Source organism: Fusarium mangiferae (assembly GCF_900044065.1).
Source record: "Fusarium mangiferae strain MRC7560 genome assembly, contig: FMAN_scaffold004, whole genome shotgun sequence".
Classification (NCBI taxonomy): Eukaryota; Fungi; Ascomycota; class Sordariomycetes; order Hypocreales; family Nectriaceae; genus Fusarium; species Fusarium mangiferae.
The window spans coordinates 771,458-790,708 of NW_024573924.1; the positions used below are offsets into that span (position 1 = coordinate 771,458).

At 49.5% G+C, this 19,251-nt stretch overlaps 9 protein-coding genes across 9 annotated transcripts; 6 read left to right on the top strand and 3 right to left on the bottom strand.

Annotated features, from left to right (window-relative positions):
• Positions 1–753: 753 nt before the first annotated feature.
• Positions 754–2,134, top strand: FMAN_08836 (putative 3-deoxy-D-arabino-heptulosonate 7-phosphate (DAHP) synthase isoenzyme; the record flags this gene model as incomplete). The annotated part of the gene is made up of 3 exons (XM_041829610.1): positions 754–802; positions 1,039–1,818; positions 1,869–2,134. 3 exons carry the CDS (start codon positions 754–756, stop codon positions 2,132–2,134), a joined length of 1,095 nt encoding a protein of 364 aa, XP_041680356.1.
• Positions 2,135–2,458: 324 nt separating this feature from the next.
• Positions 2,459–2,969, bottom strand: FMAN_08837 (uncharacterized protein; the record flags this gene model as incomplete). The annotated part of the gene is made up of 2 exons (XM_041829611.1): positions 2,459–2,862; positions 2,909–2,969. 2 exons carry the CDS (start codon positions 2,967–2,969, stop codon positions 2,459–2,461), a joined length of 465 nt encoding a protein of 154 aa, XP_041680357.1.
• A 240-nt stretch (positions 2,970–3,209) lies between these two features.
• On the top strand, positions 3,210–4,399 carry FMAN_08838 (uncharacterized protein; the record flags this gene model as incomplete). The annotated part of the gene is made up of 2 exons (XM_041829612.1): positions 3,210–4,022; positions 4,070–4,399. 2 exons carry the CDS (start codon positions 3,210–3,212, stop codon positions 4,397–4,399), a joined length of 1,143 nt encoding a protein of 380 aa, XP_041680358.1.
• A 345-nt stretch (positions 4,400–4,744) lies between these two features.
• FMAN_08839 (putative APE2-aminopeptidase yscII) lies at positions 4,745–7,789 on the bottom strand (the record flags this gene model as incomplete). The annotated part of the gene is made up of 1 exon (XM_041829613.1): positions 4,745–7,789. The coding sequence occupies one exon, from the start codon at positions 7,787–7,789 to the stop codon at positions 4,745–4,747; it is 3,045 nt and encodes a 1,014-aa protein (XP_041680359.1).
• Positions 7,790–8,264: 475 nt separating this feature from the next.
• Positions 8,265–9,408, bottom strand: FMAN_08840 (putative taurine dioxygenase; the record flags this gene model as incomplete). Its single annotated transcript, XM_041829614.1, has 2 exons — positions 8,265–8,774; positions 8,860–9,408. The coding sequence occupies 2 exons, from the start codon at positions 9,406–9,408 to the stop codon at positions 8,265–8,267; spliced, it is 1,059 nt and encodes a 352-aa protein (XP_041680360.1).
• A 687-nt stretch (positions 9,409–10,095) lies between these two features.
• FMAN_08841 (uncharacterized protein) lies at positions 10,096–11,793 on the top strand (the record flags this gene model as incomplete). Its single annotated transcript, XM_041829615.1, has 3 exons — positions 10,096–10,326; positions 10,374–11,485; positions 11,535–11,793. The coding sequence occupies 3 exons, from the start codon at positions 10,096–10,098 to the stop codon at positions 11,791–11,793; spliced, it is 1,602 nt and encodes a 533-aa protein (XP_041680361.1).
• A 464-nt stretch (positions 11,794–12,257) lies between these two features.
• Positions 12,258–12,623, top strand: FMAN_08842 (uncharacterized protein; the record flags this gene model as incomplete). The annotated part of the gene is made up of 1 exon (XM_041829616.1): positions 12,258–12,623. The coding sequence occupies one exon, from the start codon at positions 12,258–12,260 to the stop codon at positions 12,621–12,623; it is 366 nt and encodes a 121-aa protein (XP_041680362.1).
• Positions 12,624–14,899: 2,276 nt separating this feature from the next.
• On the top strand, positions 14,900–18,274 carry FMAN_08843 (putative PMA1-H+-transporting P-type ATPase; the record flags this gene model as incomplete). The annotated part of the gene is made up of 5 exons (XM_041829617.1): positions 14,900–15,329; positions 15,384–15,607; positions 15,747–16,332; positions 16,398–17,644; positions 17,696–18,274. The coding sequence occupies 5 exons, from the start codon at positions 14,900–14,902 to the stop codon at positions 18,272–18,274; spliced, it is 3,066 nt and encodes a 1,021-aa protein (XP_041680363.1).
• A 690-nt stretch (positions 18,275–18,964) lies between these two features.
• FMAN_08844 (uncharacterized protein) lies at positions 18,965–19,240 on the top strand (the record flags this gene model as incomplete). The annotated part of the gene is made up of 2 exons (XM_041829618.1): positions 18,965–19,124; positions 19,176–19,240. The coding sequence occupies 2 exons, from the start codon at positions 18,965–18,967 to the stop codon at positions 19,238–19,240; spliced, it is 225 nt and encodes a 74-aa protein (XP_041680364.1).
• Between the last annotated feature and the right edge of the window lie 11 nt (positions 19,241–19,251).

Genomic DNA, 19,251 nt, shown 5'->3' on the forward strand with positions numbered 1-19,251 from the left:
TTTGCCCTGTCTTACCGCACCAACTCGTCGAGAGCTAATGCAATACGACAGTGAACCGTGGTGCATGATGGCCTCTCACAAAACTGCGGAGGTTGCACCCACGAGCTGAAAGGGAAGCGAACGCGGCGGTAAAAGGGTATCGCCCGTTTCTTGCATACAGAAAGAAGCCTCCGGCACAGGCGGTCTGCGATTTGAGCTTTGTTTCGAGGGCATGTGGCTCTGAGATGAATGCACATGTCCGATGTTCAGTATTTACTGGCCAGGCCTCACCGAGATGTTGAGCTCTGCTCTGCGACGGACCCAGACCGGAGCCAATTGAGCTTAGACCATTGATAATTTCAGAGATTCTAGAACCCTGACGTAGTTGGCCAATGTATTTCGCATGTAACTCCCTGTAAAAAACACAACCCCTCGGTGGGGTCCCCTCCGAAGCACCTCCGGTGTGGTAGTGAGCGAGTGAGTGAGTGGTGCGAGAAGAGTCACCCTGAGCCAAGCTAGGTAAAATTTGTGTCTACAACTGAATCTCTCTCTCGCTCGCTCCATCTCATATACCTTCTCTCTACCTTTCAACGCACATCACCGTCTTCAGCCTCGTGGCGCTCGTATTGAAGTTTCTTTTGACTCACCTCGGTCGCCTACTCCGTTGAGCTTCACTGAAATACTATATCTCTTCCCTCCAAAAGGTAGATCGAACTGTGCCCCTCCATATCAAAATTTCAACTTTGGACAAGTCCAGCAGCTCACATATACACAATGCCTTCAGCCGTAGAAATGGTCAGTATCGCTGCCGATGACACCAGAGGTCAGTTTTCCCCCATGAACATTGTTGTTCCTTGGAAATTGCGCTGCAATTGGGCACCGAGAAGTCATGATGCGCTCTGTGGCAGCTCTCCTTGCAGCGCAATGCTTCAGTACCTTGGAGGCGACACAGAGAGCTTCTTTTTCTGCAGTTGGCTCTGGGCTCACAGCATTCTGAATTGCAACAAACCCCCACGCTGTATTCGTAACACACCAAGAACCGCAGCTAATTCGAACTAGTCCTCGGACAGGATCCTTTGATCCCTCCCGCTCTTCTCACCTCCGAGATCCCTCTCCCCGAGAAGGCCACGAACACCGTTGTCAAGGGTCGTCAAGATGCTGCCGACATTGTCCTTGGCGAGAGCGACAGACTCCTCGTCGTTGTCGGCCCCTGCTCCATTCACGACCCTGCCGCCGCTCAGGAATACGCTTCCAGACTCAAGGAGCTCTCTGACAAGCTCTCCGACGATCTCTGCATCGTGATGCGCGCCTACCTCGAGAAGCCCCGAACAACCGTTGGCTGGAAGGGTCTCATCAACGATCCCGATATCGACAACTCTTTCAAGATCAACAAGGGTCTCCGTGTTTCCCGCCAGCTGTTCGTTGACTTGACCAGCAAGGGTCTACCTATTGCTACCGAGATGCTCGATACCATTTCTCCCCAGTTCCTTGCCGACTGTATCTCCGTTGGTGCTATTGGTGCCCGTACTACCGAGTCCCAGCTGCACCGTGAGCTTGCTTCCGGCCTGTCTTTCCCTGTTGGTTTCAAGAACGGCACAGACGGTAGCCTTGGTGTTGCCATTGACGCTATTGGCGCTGCTGCTGCTCAGCACCACTTCATGGGTGTCACAAAGCAAGGCCTTGCTGCTATTACCCGCACCAAGGGTAACGAGCACTGCTTCGTTATTCTCCGTGGTGGAACCAAGGGCACAAACTTCGACAAGGAGAGTGTCCAGGCTGCCAAGAAGGTCCTTCAGGACAAGAAGCAGAAGGAGGCTATCATGATTGATTGCTCCCACGGTATGTTTCCGAACTATAACAATCGAGCTTGAGATACTAACATGGGTCAGGTAACTCTTCCAAGAACCACAAGAACCAGCCCAAGGTTGCCAAGGTCGTTGGTGAACAACTTCGGGAGGGCGAGAAGGCCATCATTGGTGTCATGATCGAGTCCAACATTGGCGAGGGTAACCAAAAGGTTCCCGCCGAGGGTCCTGCTGCTCTCCAGCGTGGTGTCAGCATCACTGATGCTTGCATCAACTGGGAAGACACAGCCGTTGTGCTCGAGGACTTGGCTGATGCTGTCCGCACTCGCCGCAAGGTCAACCGCTCTTAGAAGGTTGCACCTGAGGAGTAGAAGGAGTGGAATACGAGGATTTAGTTCAAAAATGCTGTGTTGTTTTGGGAGTTATTGAATAGACCTAGGTAGACAGGTCAGGTGATGGAAAAGTCGGCGCACATAGGTTGCATGGAAATTGGCACAATGCCTGATCTTTTTATCATATACACTCATGAATACCGGACATTACCAAAGGGGTCAACTGACCTCCTGTAAACTTCAGATAACCCAAGGACGCCAGACTCCTCTACCGAGTGACGGAACCACAGATACCACACCTATCCAGACACAGAGGAGTAAGATGCTCTCTCCTTTATCGTCTCATCGGAAGTTCCCTTGCATAGGAGCGTAATTGCTGCCCTGTCTCCCAAATGTAGGCCCCTGGCGTAACGCCACAACCTTCTTGAACGCAGCCCAGCCCAACAACCCAACAGTGCCAATGATGAAAGCCCATACGATGATCTTGTCTTTGTTGCTATCACGTTGAAAGCACATGGTCGTGACGTCCTCCTCTGTCGCGTCCTTGCAGAAGTCAATGCCCTGCTTGAGACAAAAGGCCTTGGTACATTCGGAACATGATTTCGATTTCGAGCGTGGCTCGAGATGGGGGGTCGAGAAATCGAGGACGGCGCGACGGAGCTGTGATGAGGATGTCTCGCCTTTGGGACCGAGGGGGATGATGGTGCTGTTCTTAAAGCATGTGCATTTACAGAAGGTTGGTGCGGCTGGGATGTGTTAGCTTTGTTCAGTGTAGATGCCTGTTGTACTAACACGCTGCGGCAAGCGAGATCAAAGCTCCCAGCAGGAGGATGAATAGAGATATTCGTGCCATTACGGCTAGTTTGGGCTGTAGATAATGTCTTATCGATCATGGAGGTTGCACGTCAATCACTTGAGGCTATCGATAGTTGACAACAAGTGGGCCGGTCAGAGTATCCACTTCAGCCTCGTAAGCTCCCATTGGCCAATAGAACCACACTGGAAAAAGTTCCATATTGAAGCCGGTCTCTAACCGTCTCATCATCACGACTTCTTTCGGCTTTCTCTCAGTCCGCCGATTCGTCACGTAAAAATGCCTCGAATACCGCGGGTAGGGGCCCTAGCCTCTCTTCCATCGACAGTCGTCCCTGTAAACCGAGTTCCCTTCGTTGCCCGCGTCGCCTTCTCAACAACCCCCGTCCACGCAGCCGGTCGCAAGGCCGAATGGCTTCGAGATAAGCTGTGGAAGGGTGAAGCTCCTGGAGGCGATGATCCTTATCAAGAGAGAGTAGAACCAGAACAGACATCAAACTTGCCAGAGGAGGCCTTGGATCTATCAAATGTCGACCGCAGACCATACTCTGTACGCACCACTCGTCTCGTGCTGCCTCCAAGCCATTCCGAAGCCATTACCGAGAAGGAAGTCGAGTCTGTCGACACCGAATATACCCCTGCGACTTCAATTGATGATTTGGAGGAGATTTCACCCGTCAAGACATGGTGGGATCAACCAGGCCACTGGGGTGAGGAGAGCGAGTTCCAAGGTTTCGGCAGCGCAAAACGAGTAGAGGATCAAGCTGTTATGGAGATTTACGTACGCCAAGCTCTGGTCGAGTCACTTTCATACCAGCAGCGAGGACTTCTTGAGGAATATGCGGTAAAGAAGTGGCCTTTTGGTGACAGGGCCCACCTAGACCGAACATTGTCCGTGGGAATTCGATTTAAGGATGGAAAGCCTCTTCTTAGCACTCATTGGAGTGCCGTCACCGAGAAGCTGAAGCATACTAGGCCCGGATTGATTGAGGAAAAGGTTGAGATTTCTCCGGAGGAGGCTCAGCAGATGGTTAATGCTCTGGACCCCTCATGGAAGACTGCCACTCTTGACAATGACCACCTCAAGTTTGCTGTATGTGTCTACCTCTCCCAGAAGTGATTTGTACTGACAATATGCAGATCCGCAAGCGTATCTACCAACTCACAGGCCATTTCATTCCCGACGTCAAGGTTGCCGCCTCCCGCACACCACAGGAGCTCATCACTGTAGCCCTAACATTCGCCAAGCGGGGCAAGAAGCTCGCCGAGGTTCTGGAGGACCAGAAGGCCCTGTTCGCACTTCCTAACGTCAAGGTGCACAACAGGAGAGTCACACCTATTGACCGTGAGGTTGCTGTTGGTCGCTGGAAGATTATTGAGGAGGAGTTGCAAAAGCGAGATCTGCCTGTCACTGGCACAGGGAAATATGGCAAGAATATGGAAAGGGATTGGCTGACTGGTAAGGCTTAAAAGTTCATGCGAGGCGTATGAACAAAGGTGATGAATGACTGTATATCTGTACATGTATAATAGATGAACAAAGAAATCTTGCATTGATCTGCTCCTGCTGTGATACAGTCTGGCCAACTATATATTGACTACGCGCGCAGCCGACATCCCCGGCCTTTGCCATTGTATAGAAACAGTTTTGAAGCACTTTTGCAGTGCCTCTTCAGCACTCCTGCATGAGGGAAGACCATATCAGTATGGCACAAGCATATAGCAGACTGGTAAGATGGTTACTTATTTGAACTTGCTCATTCATGCAGATGCAGCCATGCTTGAGCATCTTGTCTCTTTCTTTATGCAATTATTTTACAGGTATTTGTTCTTGCGTAGCCACTCCTTGACATCCTCCTTATCCCTTGCGAGCCAGTTTTGCTTCGCGGTCATAGAATCAAGACTCTGGGCTAGCTCAAGGTCAAATCCCTTGGTGCCCTTCTGCTCAAAGAAGCTCTTGACATCGGAAATCTGGTCCTTGTGTGTGAGAGAGCTTGTAGAAATGGCGACCATATCGCCAAGGAGTGACATGCCAGGTGGGAGTCGCTTGGTGAGAACGTCCCAGTTGTCCTTGACCCATCCCCAAAGGGCCAAGATACCCTCCTTGTGAGCGCGGAGACCGCTGAGAGGCATGTAGATATCCTGCGTCTTGACGTTATCACTGAGAGTGTACTCCAGAGTTCGCTTGATAAGCGCAGGATCCTTTGCAAAACCAAGTGATCGGAGAGCAGTGTTTCGCTCACTGCTTTGCTTAGCAGTTTCATATTCTTTCAAGATATCGTTGTACTCCTTTTCGCCTCCATAGGTAACCACAACAGCGAAAACACTAGGCCGCAAGTTGGGCTGTACAGCATCTCGATCGCCATTGATGAACTTTTCGAACAGTTCGAAAGCGGCCTTTTTAGTAGGCTCGTCCTCAACAATGGCGGCCTTACCGAACATGAGAGCCTTCATTCTTTGGGCAGTGAAGTCATCCTTGTCAGAAATATCCCAACCAATTTCGTTAGCTCTCTTGCTGACCAGATCCCTCTGGAAAGTCTTGAGAGCCTCATTAACATCATCATCTTCAAAGATCCAAGCATCACGGAGAGATCCGACACGGAGAGTGATCTCATCCCAGACAATGAACTCGTCTTCAGAGTCGAATTCTTGGAGAAGCGACAGCAGGCCAGATGTCTTTTGATAACCAGCAGCGGCAAGGGCACCGGCATCAGCAATCATACCGGCCCTATCCTCAACACCCAAGAGACCCGCCTTGGCGTTTTGACCAAGCTTTTGAAGTCGCTCGCTAGTATAAGATGTACGGTAGATACCAGAATGGCCAGAGTTAATCTTGTAGAAGTCAAAGTCAGGCACCTTGAAGTCTGCCTCACGTGTGTTGAGTGCCAGATCTTCCTGGATACCGTCCTTAGTTCGAAGGTTGAGGAAGACGGGGTAAAGGACTTCATCCTCCTCGGGCTTGACATCGGCCGTTCTAAGGAACCGGTTCTGCTCGACATGGATTGTGCCCTTGCCTTCGTCTTCTGTGACAGCTACGACTGGATAACCGACCTTCTTGGTCCAGATGTCAGCAACGCGCTCAACATCCTTACCACTGGCCTCGCTGAGAGCGGCCCAAAGGTCTGTGGTCTCAGTGTTGCTGTATGCGTGTCTGTCGAGGTAGATTCGGATACCCTTTAGAAAGACGTCCTCACCCAAGTATTTTGAGATCATACGCAGGACACAAGAACCCTTCTCATATGAGATAGCATCGAAGATTTGGTTGACCTCATCAGCACGCTTGACAGGCACTTCAATGGGGTGAGAGCTGCGCAGAGAGTCAAGACCAAGGGCAGATCGAAGATCCTCTGTAACATAACCTTCCCAAATCCTCCACTCGGGGTAAAAAGCGTTAGATGAATACCAAGACATCCATGTTGCGAAACCTTCTTTTAGCCACAGGCCATCCCAGAAGTCCATTGTGACCAAGTTGCCGAACCACTGATGAGCCAGCTCATGTTGAACGACCTCAGCCACCCGCTTTTTGGTGACGGCGCTGCTGGTCTTTTCATCCAATAGAAGGTCAACGACTCGATATGTGATGAGACCCCAGTTCTCCATGGCACCAGCAGCAAAGTCGGGCACAGCAACCATGTCCATCTTGGGGAGTGGATATTGGCTGCCAAATTGCTGCTCATAGAACTCGAGTGTTCGTGCAGCTAGCTCGGCGGAAAAGACGGCATGGTCAAGGTCTTGATCGGGAGTGCACCACACGCGGATAGGGACTCGAAAGTTGTTAGTCTCGTAGGACTTGAGGTCACCAATGACGAAAGCCAGAAGGTAGGTAGACATGATGGGAGTCTTGTTGTAAGTAATAGCCTTGCGCTTCTTGCCTGTAACCTTGGAGTCGACTTCTTTCTCAGAAGCGACATCCATGTTGCCCAAGCATACCAGGTCCTTGTCAGCAATGAGTGTCACGGTGAATGTCGCCTTCAGAGCTGGCTCGTCCAGGCAAGGGAATGCACGGCGAGCGTCGGTGGCCTCGAACTGGGTGGTAGCAAGGTATTTGGTGTTGCCATCTTCGTCCTTGTATGATGACCTGTAGAAACCTGCCATGTCATCGTTGAGAGTACCAGTGAAACGTTGAGTCAACCTCGCCTTTTGACCAGCGGGAATCGTCTTATCGAAGGTAACGGTGGTGGTTTGGGTGTCCTTGTTGTAATCGAGGGTAGGCGAGGAGCTAATAGTGGCACCATTGGCCTCAACAAGTGTCTCGTGGATATCAATTTCGACCGTGTTCAGGGCAATAGAGGTTGAATCTTCGACGACATCGAAGTCGATAATGACGGTACCTTCATACTTGAAGGTCTCGAAGTTTGGCTCGAGGGTAAGATCGTAGTGCAGGGGCTTGACATTCTTGGGAAGAACTTCACGTCCACGACGAATGTCGAGACTCGCGCTAGCGACATCGTTTCCGTTGCGATACATGGCTCGTCGACAAGAGCAGTTACGCTGCTGCTGACGAGGGACGAGAGAAGAGGCTTTTGAGTTGTGGAGAGTTTGGGTGAGAGCCGATCTAGGGGAAGAAGCTGTGGTAAAGGTAGATGAGAGAAAGGAATGTAATTGAGAGCGGTGAAGAGGTTGATACGGTGTTGTTATAGAAGGAGCTGACCCGTAAGTTGAGGCTCTAGCTCTTGAGCTGATGCGGGGGAGGGGTCCTGAATGGAAGGTGCGACGGATCATCGGCAGGTCGGCATCGTAACCTCCGGGTTTCGTCAGCGCTGAACGACCTGGAGGAGCAGGAGCAGTGGGAACAGGAGTAGGGGCTCTGAACGGCAGGCAAAGAGCCCGCCGCAGTGGAGATGTTAAAGGATTCTTCATCGAGGCATCAGTGATGCGAAAACAATCTCATTGCACCCTGAAAAAGGAAATAGGGTTGCAATTGCCCTCGAAGAAACACACTGAGTGTGATTCGGGAGATTTCGTGCAGACTCGACCACACCCTTGGATAAAAGCTTGGGCCATGCGTATTAATCGCTAACGAGCACTAAAATAGATTGATCAAGTCATCAAATTCTCGTCTCAACTTAGGCCTCTACATCATTGTTTACCTAAACTTTAGGCCTAAATGACATAAAGACTTAGATGAGTTTACCCAAATTTACTGCAATCTACTATAAATTTGGCAGACCCTTTGACTACAGCAGTTTATTTCTCTAAGAGTATCATGGATGCCTCTTAACACATCCCAAGGCCTACTAACAGAGCAGCCATCATACGCTCATCACTAGAGGCAACAGCACCATGTGGTGACATTACACATTCTTCATTCAATTTTATACATAAGCCGGTATTATCAGATACCAAGTGCCTCCCTGCGACTCTTGCTATACAGATCAAGATAAGGTGCTTCGCCAAGACTACAAACTCGATCTCCAGCTCTCGCTTCCTCATAGTCATATGTCGCGCAGTGGAAAGTTGATCTATTATCCCAAATCGCAAGATCATTCTTGCTCCAACGATACCGGACCTGGGCATCGTGGTTCTGTGTCACTAGATTGAAGAGGTACGCCAGCAGTGTATCACTCTCATCTTTTGACAATCCATTAATACGCTTGGTGAAGCCCTTGTTGACAAACACTGACTTCCAGCCTGTGACTGGGTTTGTTCGGATAAGAGGATGGACGGATGTGAGGTTCTCGCCTTGATTTAGAGGAGAGCCACGGATGCCTTTGCGGATCGGGTTGCCTAGGCGTCGTGCCTCGTCATGGAAGAAGCTGGCATCGTGAGTCGCGGTCAATCCTTCGAGGAACTTCTTCATGGGGTCTGAGAGTCTATCGTAGACCTCATATCCGGATGCCCAGAGCTATTTCATGTTAGCAAGATGTTGGTGAGTGAAAAGAGAGCCAAGCAACACGGGTTGCTTGAACCTCTGAGTCGCAAAGACATACTGTGTCACCACCTGTCTTTGGTAGAGTGTGAATCTTGAGCATAGCATAGTCTGAGGGAACCTTCTCAAAGGTGATATCGCTGTGCCACCCAGCAGATGCATATCGGCTTACATCGCTGAGCTGATGTGTCAAACCACCACCCTTCTTCTGCTTCTCACTTGAGATAACACTGATCTGATCACCCAACTCGCTACCCTCTTCAGTCAAAGGATGCACATGCAGACCTGAGCTAGTAGGGCACCCAGCAACCTCTGTAAGCCGCAGCATAAACTCCTTCATCTCCTGAGGAGTGACATCCTGGTTCTTCAGAAAGACAACACCTCGCTGAGAAATAGTGACTGCAAGGTCACGGATGTGTCTCTCATCCCATTTCAAGAGGTCTCGAATTTGAAGACCATTGTACTCACGGCCAATGACAGGGGTGACGTCAAGCTGAGGAATGTCATCAAGACTACCCGTGTAAGTCAAGGGTTCTGATAGACGTGGACGGCTTTGGGCATCTCCGCCGACAATATTGCTAGAAACGGTCTCGGGTGCAGCAGAAGGCATGATGCAATATGTGCTTGAGTTTGAACAATATTTGTCAATTGATAAGAAAACGAGGGCAAACAGTGACAATTATGTGAAGCTGTATCCAAGCCGGAGTCTCTTTCGGAGGATAACCACCCATTGATAAATAACAAGGGCCCGGCATGGTGGGAATTGGTCTAACCAAGAATGGAATCTTCAGACCGTTACAGGCCAAACGTACAATGCCGAATCATTTCCCCCCGCAAAGACGACATCGGGACTAATGATGGCATGCTCGAGAGAGGAGAATTTCTCGGAGAATCTACCCCAGCTCTAACGAGGGGTTTGGACCAATCTCGTAGCTGTAATTTCTACAAGTGCCCTGTCAGGTGGTCACTGCATGATGCTCTGAGTTCCTAATCCACCTGTTGCATTTCACTTGGAGAACCCTTGGCGGATCATGGCCCTTGACTATGAGAATTGAGTGTTACCAGATCTGGCTTCATGTCCTTATGGCGTGCGCGATCGAGCCACCCACCAAGGGGACTATTGTGTATACTACCTACCGAAAGAGTCTCCGGCGATGAACTATATCCATGGTCGAACTGTAGATGTCTCTTATATATCTGAGCGAGAACCCAAGTTTTGGGATCATCTCAGCGACGATCACTTCAATCGAGTCTCTTGATAATTACCCAACTCATTGAGTGAGATTCTTTTTATACCATGGGTAACCCGGATATCGAGACGAGCTCGGCAGTTGCTCAGCGCGTGTCGGTGGAAATCACCAAGACGCAAGTCGGAGTTGGCCGAGAGCAATTGTCAGACGCTTTGCCGCCTCATGCCGACTACGAAGGCGGCCATCGGTGGGATCCCTCGGCTACATGGACTCCTGAAGAGGAGAGACGGGCAGTGCGCAAGACTGATCTCAAGCTTTTGTCTTGGTTGTGTCTTATGGTATGTATTGCTTCTCAATTGGTGATGAAATTGACTTACACGATTAGTTCTTTGGTCTGCAATTGGATCGTGGAAACATTTCCAACGCGCTCGCTGATGACCTCTTGACTGATCTCGGATTGACCACCGATGACTACAACAACGGAACCACCATTCAAGTCCTTTGCTTCTTGCTGGCTGAGTTCCCTGTTCAATTCCTCACCAAGCGATATGGCTTCAAGCATGTCCTTCCCACGCTCATGGTCTGCTGGGGTCTCGTCTCAACCTTCCAAGCCTTCATGACCGGACGAGCTGCTTTCTACGTCACCCGTGCTCTGATTGGTACCTTTGAGGGTGGTTTCATTCCCGGTGTCATTCTCATGGCGACTTACTTTTACACCTCGAAGGAGCTGTCTATTCGACTTGCAGCTTTCTGGTCTACTCTCAACATCGCCCGTGTCATCTCTGCTCTCCTTGCTGCTGGACTGATTGAGATGCGAGGTGTCAACGGCCACCCTGGCTGGTTCTGGCTTCTTCTCCTCGAGGGTCTTCTTACCGTGGTCATTGGTCTCGTCTCTATGGCCTATCTTCCTACCTCGCCCACAGGCACCAAGTCTCTCATCTGGCGAAAGTCTTGGTACACTGAGCGTGAGGAGGTGATCATGATCAACCGTATCCTTCGAGATGATCCTGCCAAGGGTCTTACGGCATTGAAGGAGCCTGCTACATGGCAGGATGTCAAGAACGCATGGTCAGACCCTTCGCTCTGGGGTCTTTATTTTATCGGTCTCGTTGCCTACATTCCCGCCGCACCTGTTCAGGCTTACTTGACTCTTACGCTCAAGCGAGTTGGAAAGTTCAGTACCTTGGCTAGCAACCTGCTCACTGCACCCTCTGCTGCACTCCAGATCATTACTATGCTTGCGCTGGCCTACAGTTCCGAGTACTTTAACGAGAGGACGTTCCATTGTCTGTTTGGGGAGATCTGGTCACTTCCTCTTCTTACGGCACTTCTCACCCTTCCCGATGAGGGCCGAGAATGGGGACGATTCTCTATCATTACTCTGATCTCTGGATATCCCTACTTCCACCCTCTGGTTTCTTCTTGGATTTCCGAGAACTCTTTCGACGTTAAGAAGCGAGCCATTGCTGCGGCTACATACAACGTCATCGTTCAGATGTGAGTTTGACCCTTACCCGTTCAACAAACAAATACTAACAGAAAACAGGGGGAGCGTTACAAGCTCTCAGATCTACCGCAGGTGGGATGCTCCTTACTACAAAAACGGTAACAAGGTGCTCATTTCGATCCTGTGCCTCTCTGTCGTTGCATTCATCGCCCAGCGGTTCTGGCTCATCCACCTCAACAAGAAGAAGATCGAACAGTGGGAACAGATGACACCAGAGCAGAAGCTCGAGTACCAGACTGACAAGGAACAGCGAGAGATTGATGGAAACAAGCGACTCGATTTCCGCTTTGCTTACTGAGAGGATATGAGTATTGTGGTGATTGGTCGAGTTAGTGTTCTACAGCGTATGTATATGCTGTAAGTTAACCAGTTAATTTATAAGCCCCGAGGATGGTTACGTATTAACAAATGTGTTGATATATTTCAAGCAAGGTCTCCTGTTGTGCTATGTTGTGAAACCCATTTGTGACTGAGAAAACTGCCGTTACACAGCAACGCTTTTTACATTTAGAGTTTAAGTCGTTACTGGTTTCAGTCGCTGTTCCCGCTGTCTTCGGCCAAGAATCCCAAACGCGGATGAAAATGCGAGCGCAATGACATTTTTCGCGATTGCCTTGTATTTATTAGTCATCAAATTAAGCATGTTTGAGGCACATCGCCAACTTTGTCTGAAAGCTTAATTCCTGTCCAATTCCTCTCATTTCATCTCAACTGCCTCGTCTCACGCATTTCTCATTTTCATTCTCGTATAAAATCATCAAAATGGGTGTCATTGGACTCACTGCAAGCGGCCTCGTCGGCGCTTTGCACAGCTACATCTTGGTTCTCGAGATGTTTCTCTGGACGAAGCCTCGTGGAAGAAAGGCTTTCAGACTCACGCCTGAGTTCGCCGAGCAGACCAAGACAATGGCTGCCAATCAGGGCCTCTACAACGGCTTCTTGTCCGCTGGATTGATTTGGTCGCTTCTTCACCCGAATCCTGAGTTCTCAAAACAGCTTCAGATCTTCTTCAACGGCTGTGTCTTGGTTGCAGGTGCATATGGTGGTCTCACCGCCAACAAGAAGATTCTCTACATCCAGACTGCTCCCGCGGCTCTCTCTCTTGGACTCGTCCTGTTGGATATGTAGAGTATTGTTATGAAAGTATGGATTCGGCCCCCAGGCTTTGGTAACCCTTGACCGCTAATATATGATAGTATGACTTATATACAGTTTATTGAGCTTGAATCGTTTCTGTATCCAGCTACTTTCTAGTGGCCATGTGGGAACTGCATCGAAAAAATACGGTGTCATTATGTCTTGGGTTGGCAAATGCGTTGTTGCTGTTCAATACTAGTTTGTTGTTTCATCACTCCCTCTGGTATCTAATGTGAGGCGAACTTCTACTGTTGTGACTATGGACTGTTCCTTGTGGGAGCCCAGCGACTCTTTTAGCAAGCACATGCCTAACGGCACACCTGCATGCTCACGATATCGAACAAGCCCGGGCAACTGTGTCTTTATGATGCCTCTTGGGGGCTGCAACAACAAGATATGCTTATTTTGTCCGAGGCTCAGCTGAAACTCTCGTTGCTCAAGCTGAACTGCTAGACTCTCTTATCACCGTGACTGATCAGCATGCTCATCCTAGCCTAGACATATACCGCCGACAGTCATGGCGAGATTCCGAAGCGAGATTAGAGTTGTGAACTGTGGTCGCTCATCTGTGTGGCCTTGAATCGACATCGCAAGAAGCCTCTTGACGGGATGCTCGGTTTGAGGGAGTCGGCTGATATTGCCCGCGCATTGTGCTAACGAAGGCCAAGTCCTGATTTTGTCAACTTGCTCTCCGTGCCCCAAGCTGGTAGCAGGACCCGAAGTGTTGGCGGCACTTGCCATGAGATATATTTACGTGGGCGGTGTTGTGAGCACCTCAATGTTTCGCCGTGTCGCCCGGAGAAAGCTCTTCAAGGCTGCATTTCGACCCATGTTGAAGTTCAAGTTTGCGCAACGGCGAATATGCATAATGTGACCGTTGGATGATAAGGCCCAGTTCTACATTGCCACAGTATGTGCCGTCATGGGATGTCACATATAAGCCATGCGTTGGATGGCTTGTTCATCATTTCCAGAACACTTTCATACCATTGAGGCCGATTTCAGTGCCTGTGGGCAGAGAAGGAAGGAAGATAAGGGCTACCTGCTCTTCCCTTCCCAGGTGTCGACCCAATGCGATCCCCACCAGACTGCTTGTTCCTTCCTTAGTAGTTTGTCTAGACACTGGAAGTCAACAAAGTTTACGTGCAATCTGCCATTCTCTGGATCATATTATTCTGCAAGACTTTTATTGTTTTTACGCCTATAATGGCAGCACAATCTTCTCTACAGAATATGGAATTGGAGCAATTCCCATGGGACGAACCCTGACTATCGGAGCAATATGTAGAAGCATCTGTTGACCCCGACGCATCGTGTAAGTTACAATATTGTTGAACCAGCACGAGACTTATGACTACTTTAGGCAAAAGGCTACTGGATCGGTTATTTCCAGCCAATTCGATACCATGTTTACCAACCGCACCAACCGCGCAACATGATGTGACATTGGTCGGTGAAGTTCACCTCCATGGAAATGCTTCCACGTCTGAACTCAGGGTCTACCGGGAAGTTTGAGCTGAGTCCGTTTGTTAGAAGACCCAAAGAGGTTACTCTTCAGCTCTAGTCTCGATTTCCGAAAACAAGGAATTGGTCACTGGGGGTTGCCGACTCGGCAGGCATTTTGGCCGACAAATCTCTCCGCATGACCCCAAATATACAACGGCCAATTGTACCTTTCACAGTTTCGCGGGGTTGAGGCTACACTATATAATGTATCCAAGTTGTCGAATATCACATCCGTCAGAACCGAGTTCACGAATTGACAACGGCTATGCGGCACCTGAAGGTCGTCATAGTTATGCACCCATCGCCCGGCTTTAATGAAATACTTAGAAACTCAATTCTTAATCCCTCATTGTTTATTGTACATCTTCACGGAAATTGTGTTATTGGTGACAGAATCATCCTGGCATGCAACCCTCTGATGATTGCTTCTAGGCTCTAGCGATGTAGATCTGCCTTCCGGATCACACGGGAGCTTCTGGAAAATAACGCTCTAGGGTCACAGGAAGTCGGTCAATATTCATATTCGCGAACGCGAGGTTGCAGTGAACGGGTTGCAACACTGCAAAGACGAGAGCTATCCGTAAAAGGCAGTAAGCTATGCGCTCATAGAGAATCGCAAAGTAATAAATAACGAGTCGTTGCGCCTGGAAAGGTGTGTTTAAGTGTGTGTTTGCATCCTGTTCTCAAGACAAGTGCGTACATAGATCTCGTGACCCTAATTATCCTCTTTACCATCATAATCTGTTTGAACGATATCACCAATGTCTAAACTGTTCCGTCGTCGCAAGAACAACAACGATGATCTGGAATCCAACGCTGGCCGGCGAGCCTCCCGCGCTTCTAGGGGCGGGAGAGCCGCCAGCATTGTAGACGACAGTCTCGGCGAGTATCCTGCCCTGGATCACTACATCAGCAACTATCGCGAAGATCGTCGTCGCCCAGCTGATGATCGTGATGGGAAGGTTAAGAAGAAGCATTGGTGGCAGTTCGGCAGTGGTGTCGATGCCCAGGAGGAGCCCCCTTCTAAGAAGGGCACTCCTGATGCTTGGCTTGAGACGGATCTCACAGCTGGTCTTGCGTCGGATGAGGTTGAAAGACGAAGACAAGTGACAGGATGGAACGAGTTGGTTTCGGAGAAGGAGAATATGTTTGCCAAGTTTCTGGGCTTTTTTACAGGCCCCATTCTTTATGGTAAGCCATTCTGCCGTCCGTTTGAGGGTTCGGTTGCTGATTATCGCATTGTAGTTATGGAGGTCGCGGCCCTTCTCGCAGTCGGTCTCGGGGACTGGGTGGATTTCGGAGTCATCGTTGGTATTCTTATGCTCAACGCCTTCGTCGGCTTCTACCAGGAGAAGCAGGCTGCAGATGTCGTCGCTAGTCTCAAGGGTGATATCGCAATGCGATGCACCGTCATACGTGATAGCAACGAACAAGAAATTCTGGCACGAGAACTTGTTCCCGGAGACATCGTAAGTGGTTCCTTCCCAAAACCGTCAAGCTTAAGTCGTTCCTTCTTAAAGCCGTCAGACTTGAGTGGTACTTTCCTGAAACTACCCGATTTAAGTTGTTCCTTCTTGCAACCACCAGACTGACTGATTAATGCCCTAGCTCATTGTTCAAGAAGGCGGTACCGTCGCTGCAGATGCTCGCCTTATCTGCGACTATACACGCCCCGAAGATTTTGAACTTTACAAACGTCTCCGAGCCGAAGACAAACTCGACCGCAGCGATGAGGAAGATGAGTTTGCTGAAGGTGCAGACAAAGAACAAGATCATGACACATCGACTGAACATGATGCCCATCAACACAGTCATGAGCAGGAGCCACATGACTATCGAAGCCGTCCTCTCGCAGCCATTGATCAATCTGCTATTACCGGCGAGTCTCTAGCTGTTGAGAAGTATCTGGGTGATATGGTCTACTATACCACTGGCTGCAAAAGAGGCAAGGCCTTTGCCCTTGTTCAAACCACTGCTAAAGAGTCTTTCGTGGGCCGCACTGCAGATCTTGTCCAGGGAGCCAAGGATCAAGGCCACTTCAAGGCTATCATGAACAACATTGGAACCTCGCTTCTGGTTCTTGTCATGTTCTGGATCCTGATAGCCTGGATTGGAGGGTTTTTCCACCACATTGGAATGACGGAGCCTGGATCGCAGAATCTTCTCCATTACGCCCTTGTTCTTCTTATTATCGGTAGGTCTCGAAAAAACCCCAATTCTATTGTTGTGGAATGAGTTTGGCTAATGGTTCCGAATCAGGTGTTCCTGTTGGTCTTCCAGTGGTGACAACCACGACCCTTGCTGTCGGAGCAGCCTATCTCGCGAAACAGAAGGCCATCGTCCAAAAGCTTACTGCTATTGAGTCGCTTGCTGGCGTAGACATTCTCTGTTCTGACAAGACTGGCACGTTGACTGCCAATAAGCTGTCGATTCGCGATCCTTGGCTGGCAGAAGGCCAGGACGTCAATTGGATGATGGCAGTCGCAGCTCTTGCTTCGAGTCATAACCTCAGAACTCTGGATCCCATCGACAAAGTCACTATCCTTACTCTCAAACGCTACCCCGAAGCCAGAGAGATTCTCAAGCAAGGGTGGGTGACTGAGTCGTTCACACCTTTTGATCCTGTCTCTAAACGTATCACTGCGGTTTGCCGCCTTGGGAATGACAAGTTCTGGTGTGTGAAGGGAGCTCCTAAGGCGGTACTGAAACTGGCTTCAGGCTCAGAAGATGAAAGCCGAATCTACAAAGAAAAAGCCCAGGATTTCGCTCGAAGAGGATTCCGTTCGCTTGGTGTCGCTTACAAAAAGAACGATGGTCCATGGGTCATTTTGGGTTTGCTATCCATGTTCGATCCTCCTCGCGAAGATACAGCCCAGACAATCATCGAGGCAGGCCATCTCGGAGTCCCCGTCAAAATGTTGACTGGAGATGCCATAGCCATTGCAAAGGAAACCTGCAAAATGTTGTCCCTCGGAACAAAAGTGTATAACTCGGAACGACTCATCCACGGCGGTTTATCCGGAAGTGTCCAGCATGATTTCGTGGAGCGCGCAGATGGCTTTGCCGAAGTGTTTCCCGAGCACAAGTACACAGTTGTCGAAATGCTACAACAAAGAGGCCATCTCACAGCAATGACAGGCGACGGTGTCAATGATGCCCCTTCCTTGAAGAAAGCGGATTGTGGCATTGCCGTTGAAGGCGCCTCGGAAGCTGCCCAGGCCGCAGCAGATATCGTCTTTCTCGCCCCTGGTCTAAGCACCATCGTTTTAGCTATTAAAACTGCTCGGCAAATATTTCAGAGAATGAAAGCGTATATCCAATATCGTATTGCGCTCTGTCTCCATCTGGAAATCTATCTCACGCTGTCCATGATCATCATCAACGAAACAATCCGGGTCGACCTTATAGTATTTTTGGCCTTGTTTGCGGATTTAGCAACAGTTGCAGTTGCTTATGATAATGCTCATTGGGAACCGAGGCCGGTAGAGTGGCAGTTACCCAAAATTGTAAGTTCGTGATATCCGATATGTTGCTAGCGAAGGCTAACGCTGTGACAGTGGGTTATGAGTGTGATTCTTGGGATCCTTCTAGCTCTCGCCACGTGGGTATTGCGTGGTGCTTTATTTCTGCCTAATGGAGGCTTCGTTCAGAACTTCGGTTCCATTCAAGAGATACTCTTCCTCGAAGTCGCCCTCACGGAGAACTGGCTCATCTTCGTCACACGAGGCGGCAAGACGTGGCCGTCGTGGCAACTTGTGTTCGCCATCCTCGGTGTAGATATCCTAGCAACTCTCTTTTGCCTCTTTGGCTGGATGTCCGGTAGGGGTGAGATTTCCCACCCCGAGTCGAACTTCAAGCAGAGCAGCAATGGCTGGGTCGACATCGTCACAGTCGTGATCGTTTGGCTTTACTCTTTCGGCGTTACTGTTGTCATTGCTATTGTGTACTTCGTTCTCAATAAGCTGTCTTGGTTAGACAATCTAGGTAGGAAAGATCGCAAGAAGAAAGATACCAAGCTGGAAAATATCCTCGGCCACCTGCAGAAGCTTGCCATCGAGCATGAGGTCGACGAGAAGACTGGGAAGAGCAGGTTTATGCTGGCGGAGAAGGCTGCTGATGAGGACGATGATATCTAGAGCCCGCTGTGTTGTGTTGTGGTTTGGCATGAGTGTATGAAGGTGTGAAGTTTGTGAATTTGTCGATGAAGGCAGGGCTGGGGGAGGTTGGTGTTTCGTGGATTCCTACCTACCTAGGTAGGTAGGCAGGCAGGTATTTCCTTCCGTTAAGGAAGGAGTTTCTCGTTTCACACCTCTTTTTGGGTAATATGTCTTTCCCATCTTCTGTTCGTCATTGCCTCGCACTTGCCGTGCAAGGCAAAGCTCTGATGGCTTCTCCGATTAAGCATTCATAAACTCAGTTGAATTTGACAAATGTTTTAAAACCAGCAAATAATACAGACCAATTTTTAAGATAACATACCGCAAGATCATTATTTCTGTTGTGGTTTTAATCATTTTCCGATTTAAAGTACCTAATGGCTGTCCAGAATTGACGTTTCTCTCAAGTTCTCCACTGGTAACCTGTCCAGCAGCTCCTTCCTTCCTCACGACGTGAGAACTCCTCCCAGCGTGATTCAGTGTCCTACGCAGAAGGAGCGCACAAAAAACTGGAATCAACACCAAACCAAAACTTACTACCTACGCGTAGTTCTTTCCTTCTTTCGCCGCGGCAATTCTCCCATTTCCATTTTCCAACCTCCATACGAGTTCCCGTATATCCTACAGATCAAGTTGCCAGATTTTTATACCAAGTTTACCTGTGATACAATGGCGACTCCAATCATCCCGTTGTCCGAAGAACAGGCTTCTTGGAAGCAATGGGACGAGAATGTCCCTTGCGTCTGGCCCGAAGTCGTCGCTCCCTCGCCCTTGCCGATGCCTGAGCTCCCGACTCTTATCGAGGAGGAGGCCAGAGTTGAACTTTCCTGTTAGTGACAATCAACAAGTGTTCTTATACTTAAGCTGATTCATGATATAGGGCGAGAACTACAAGCCAGGACTGACGCCCGCTACAACAGACAGAGACGACCGTCTAAGCTCTAAAGGAGGAAAGG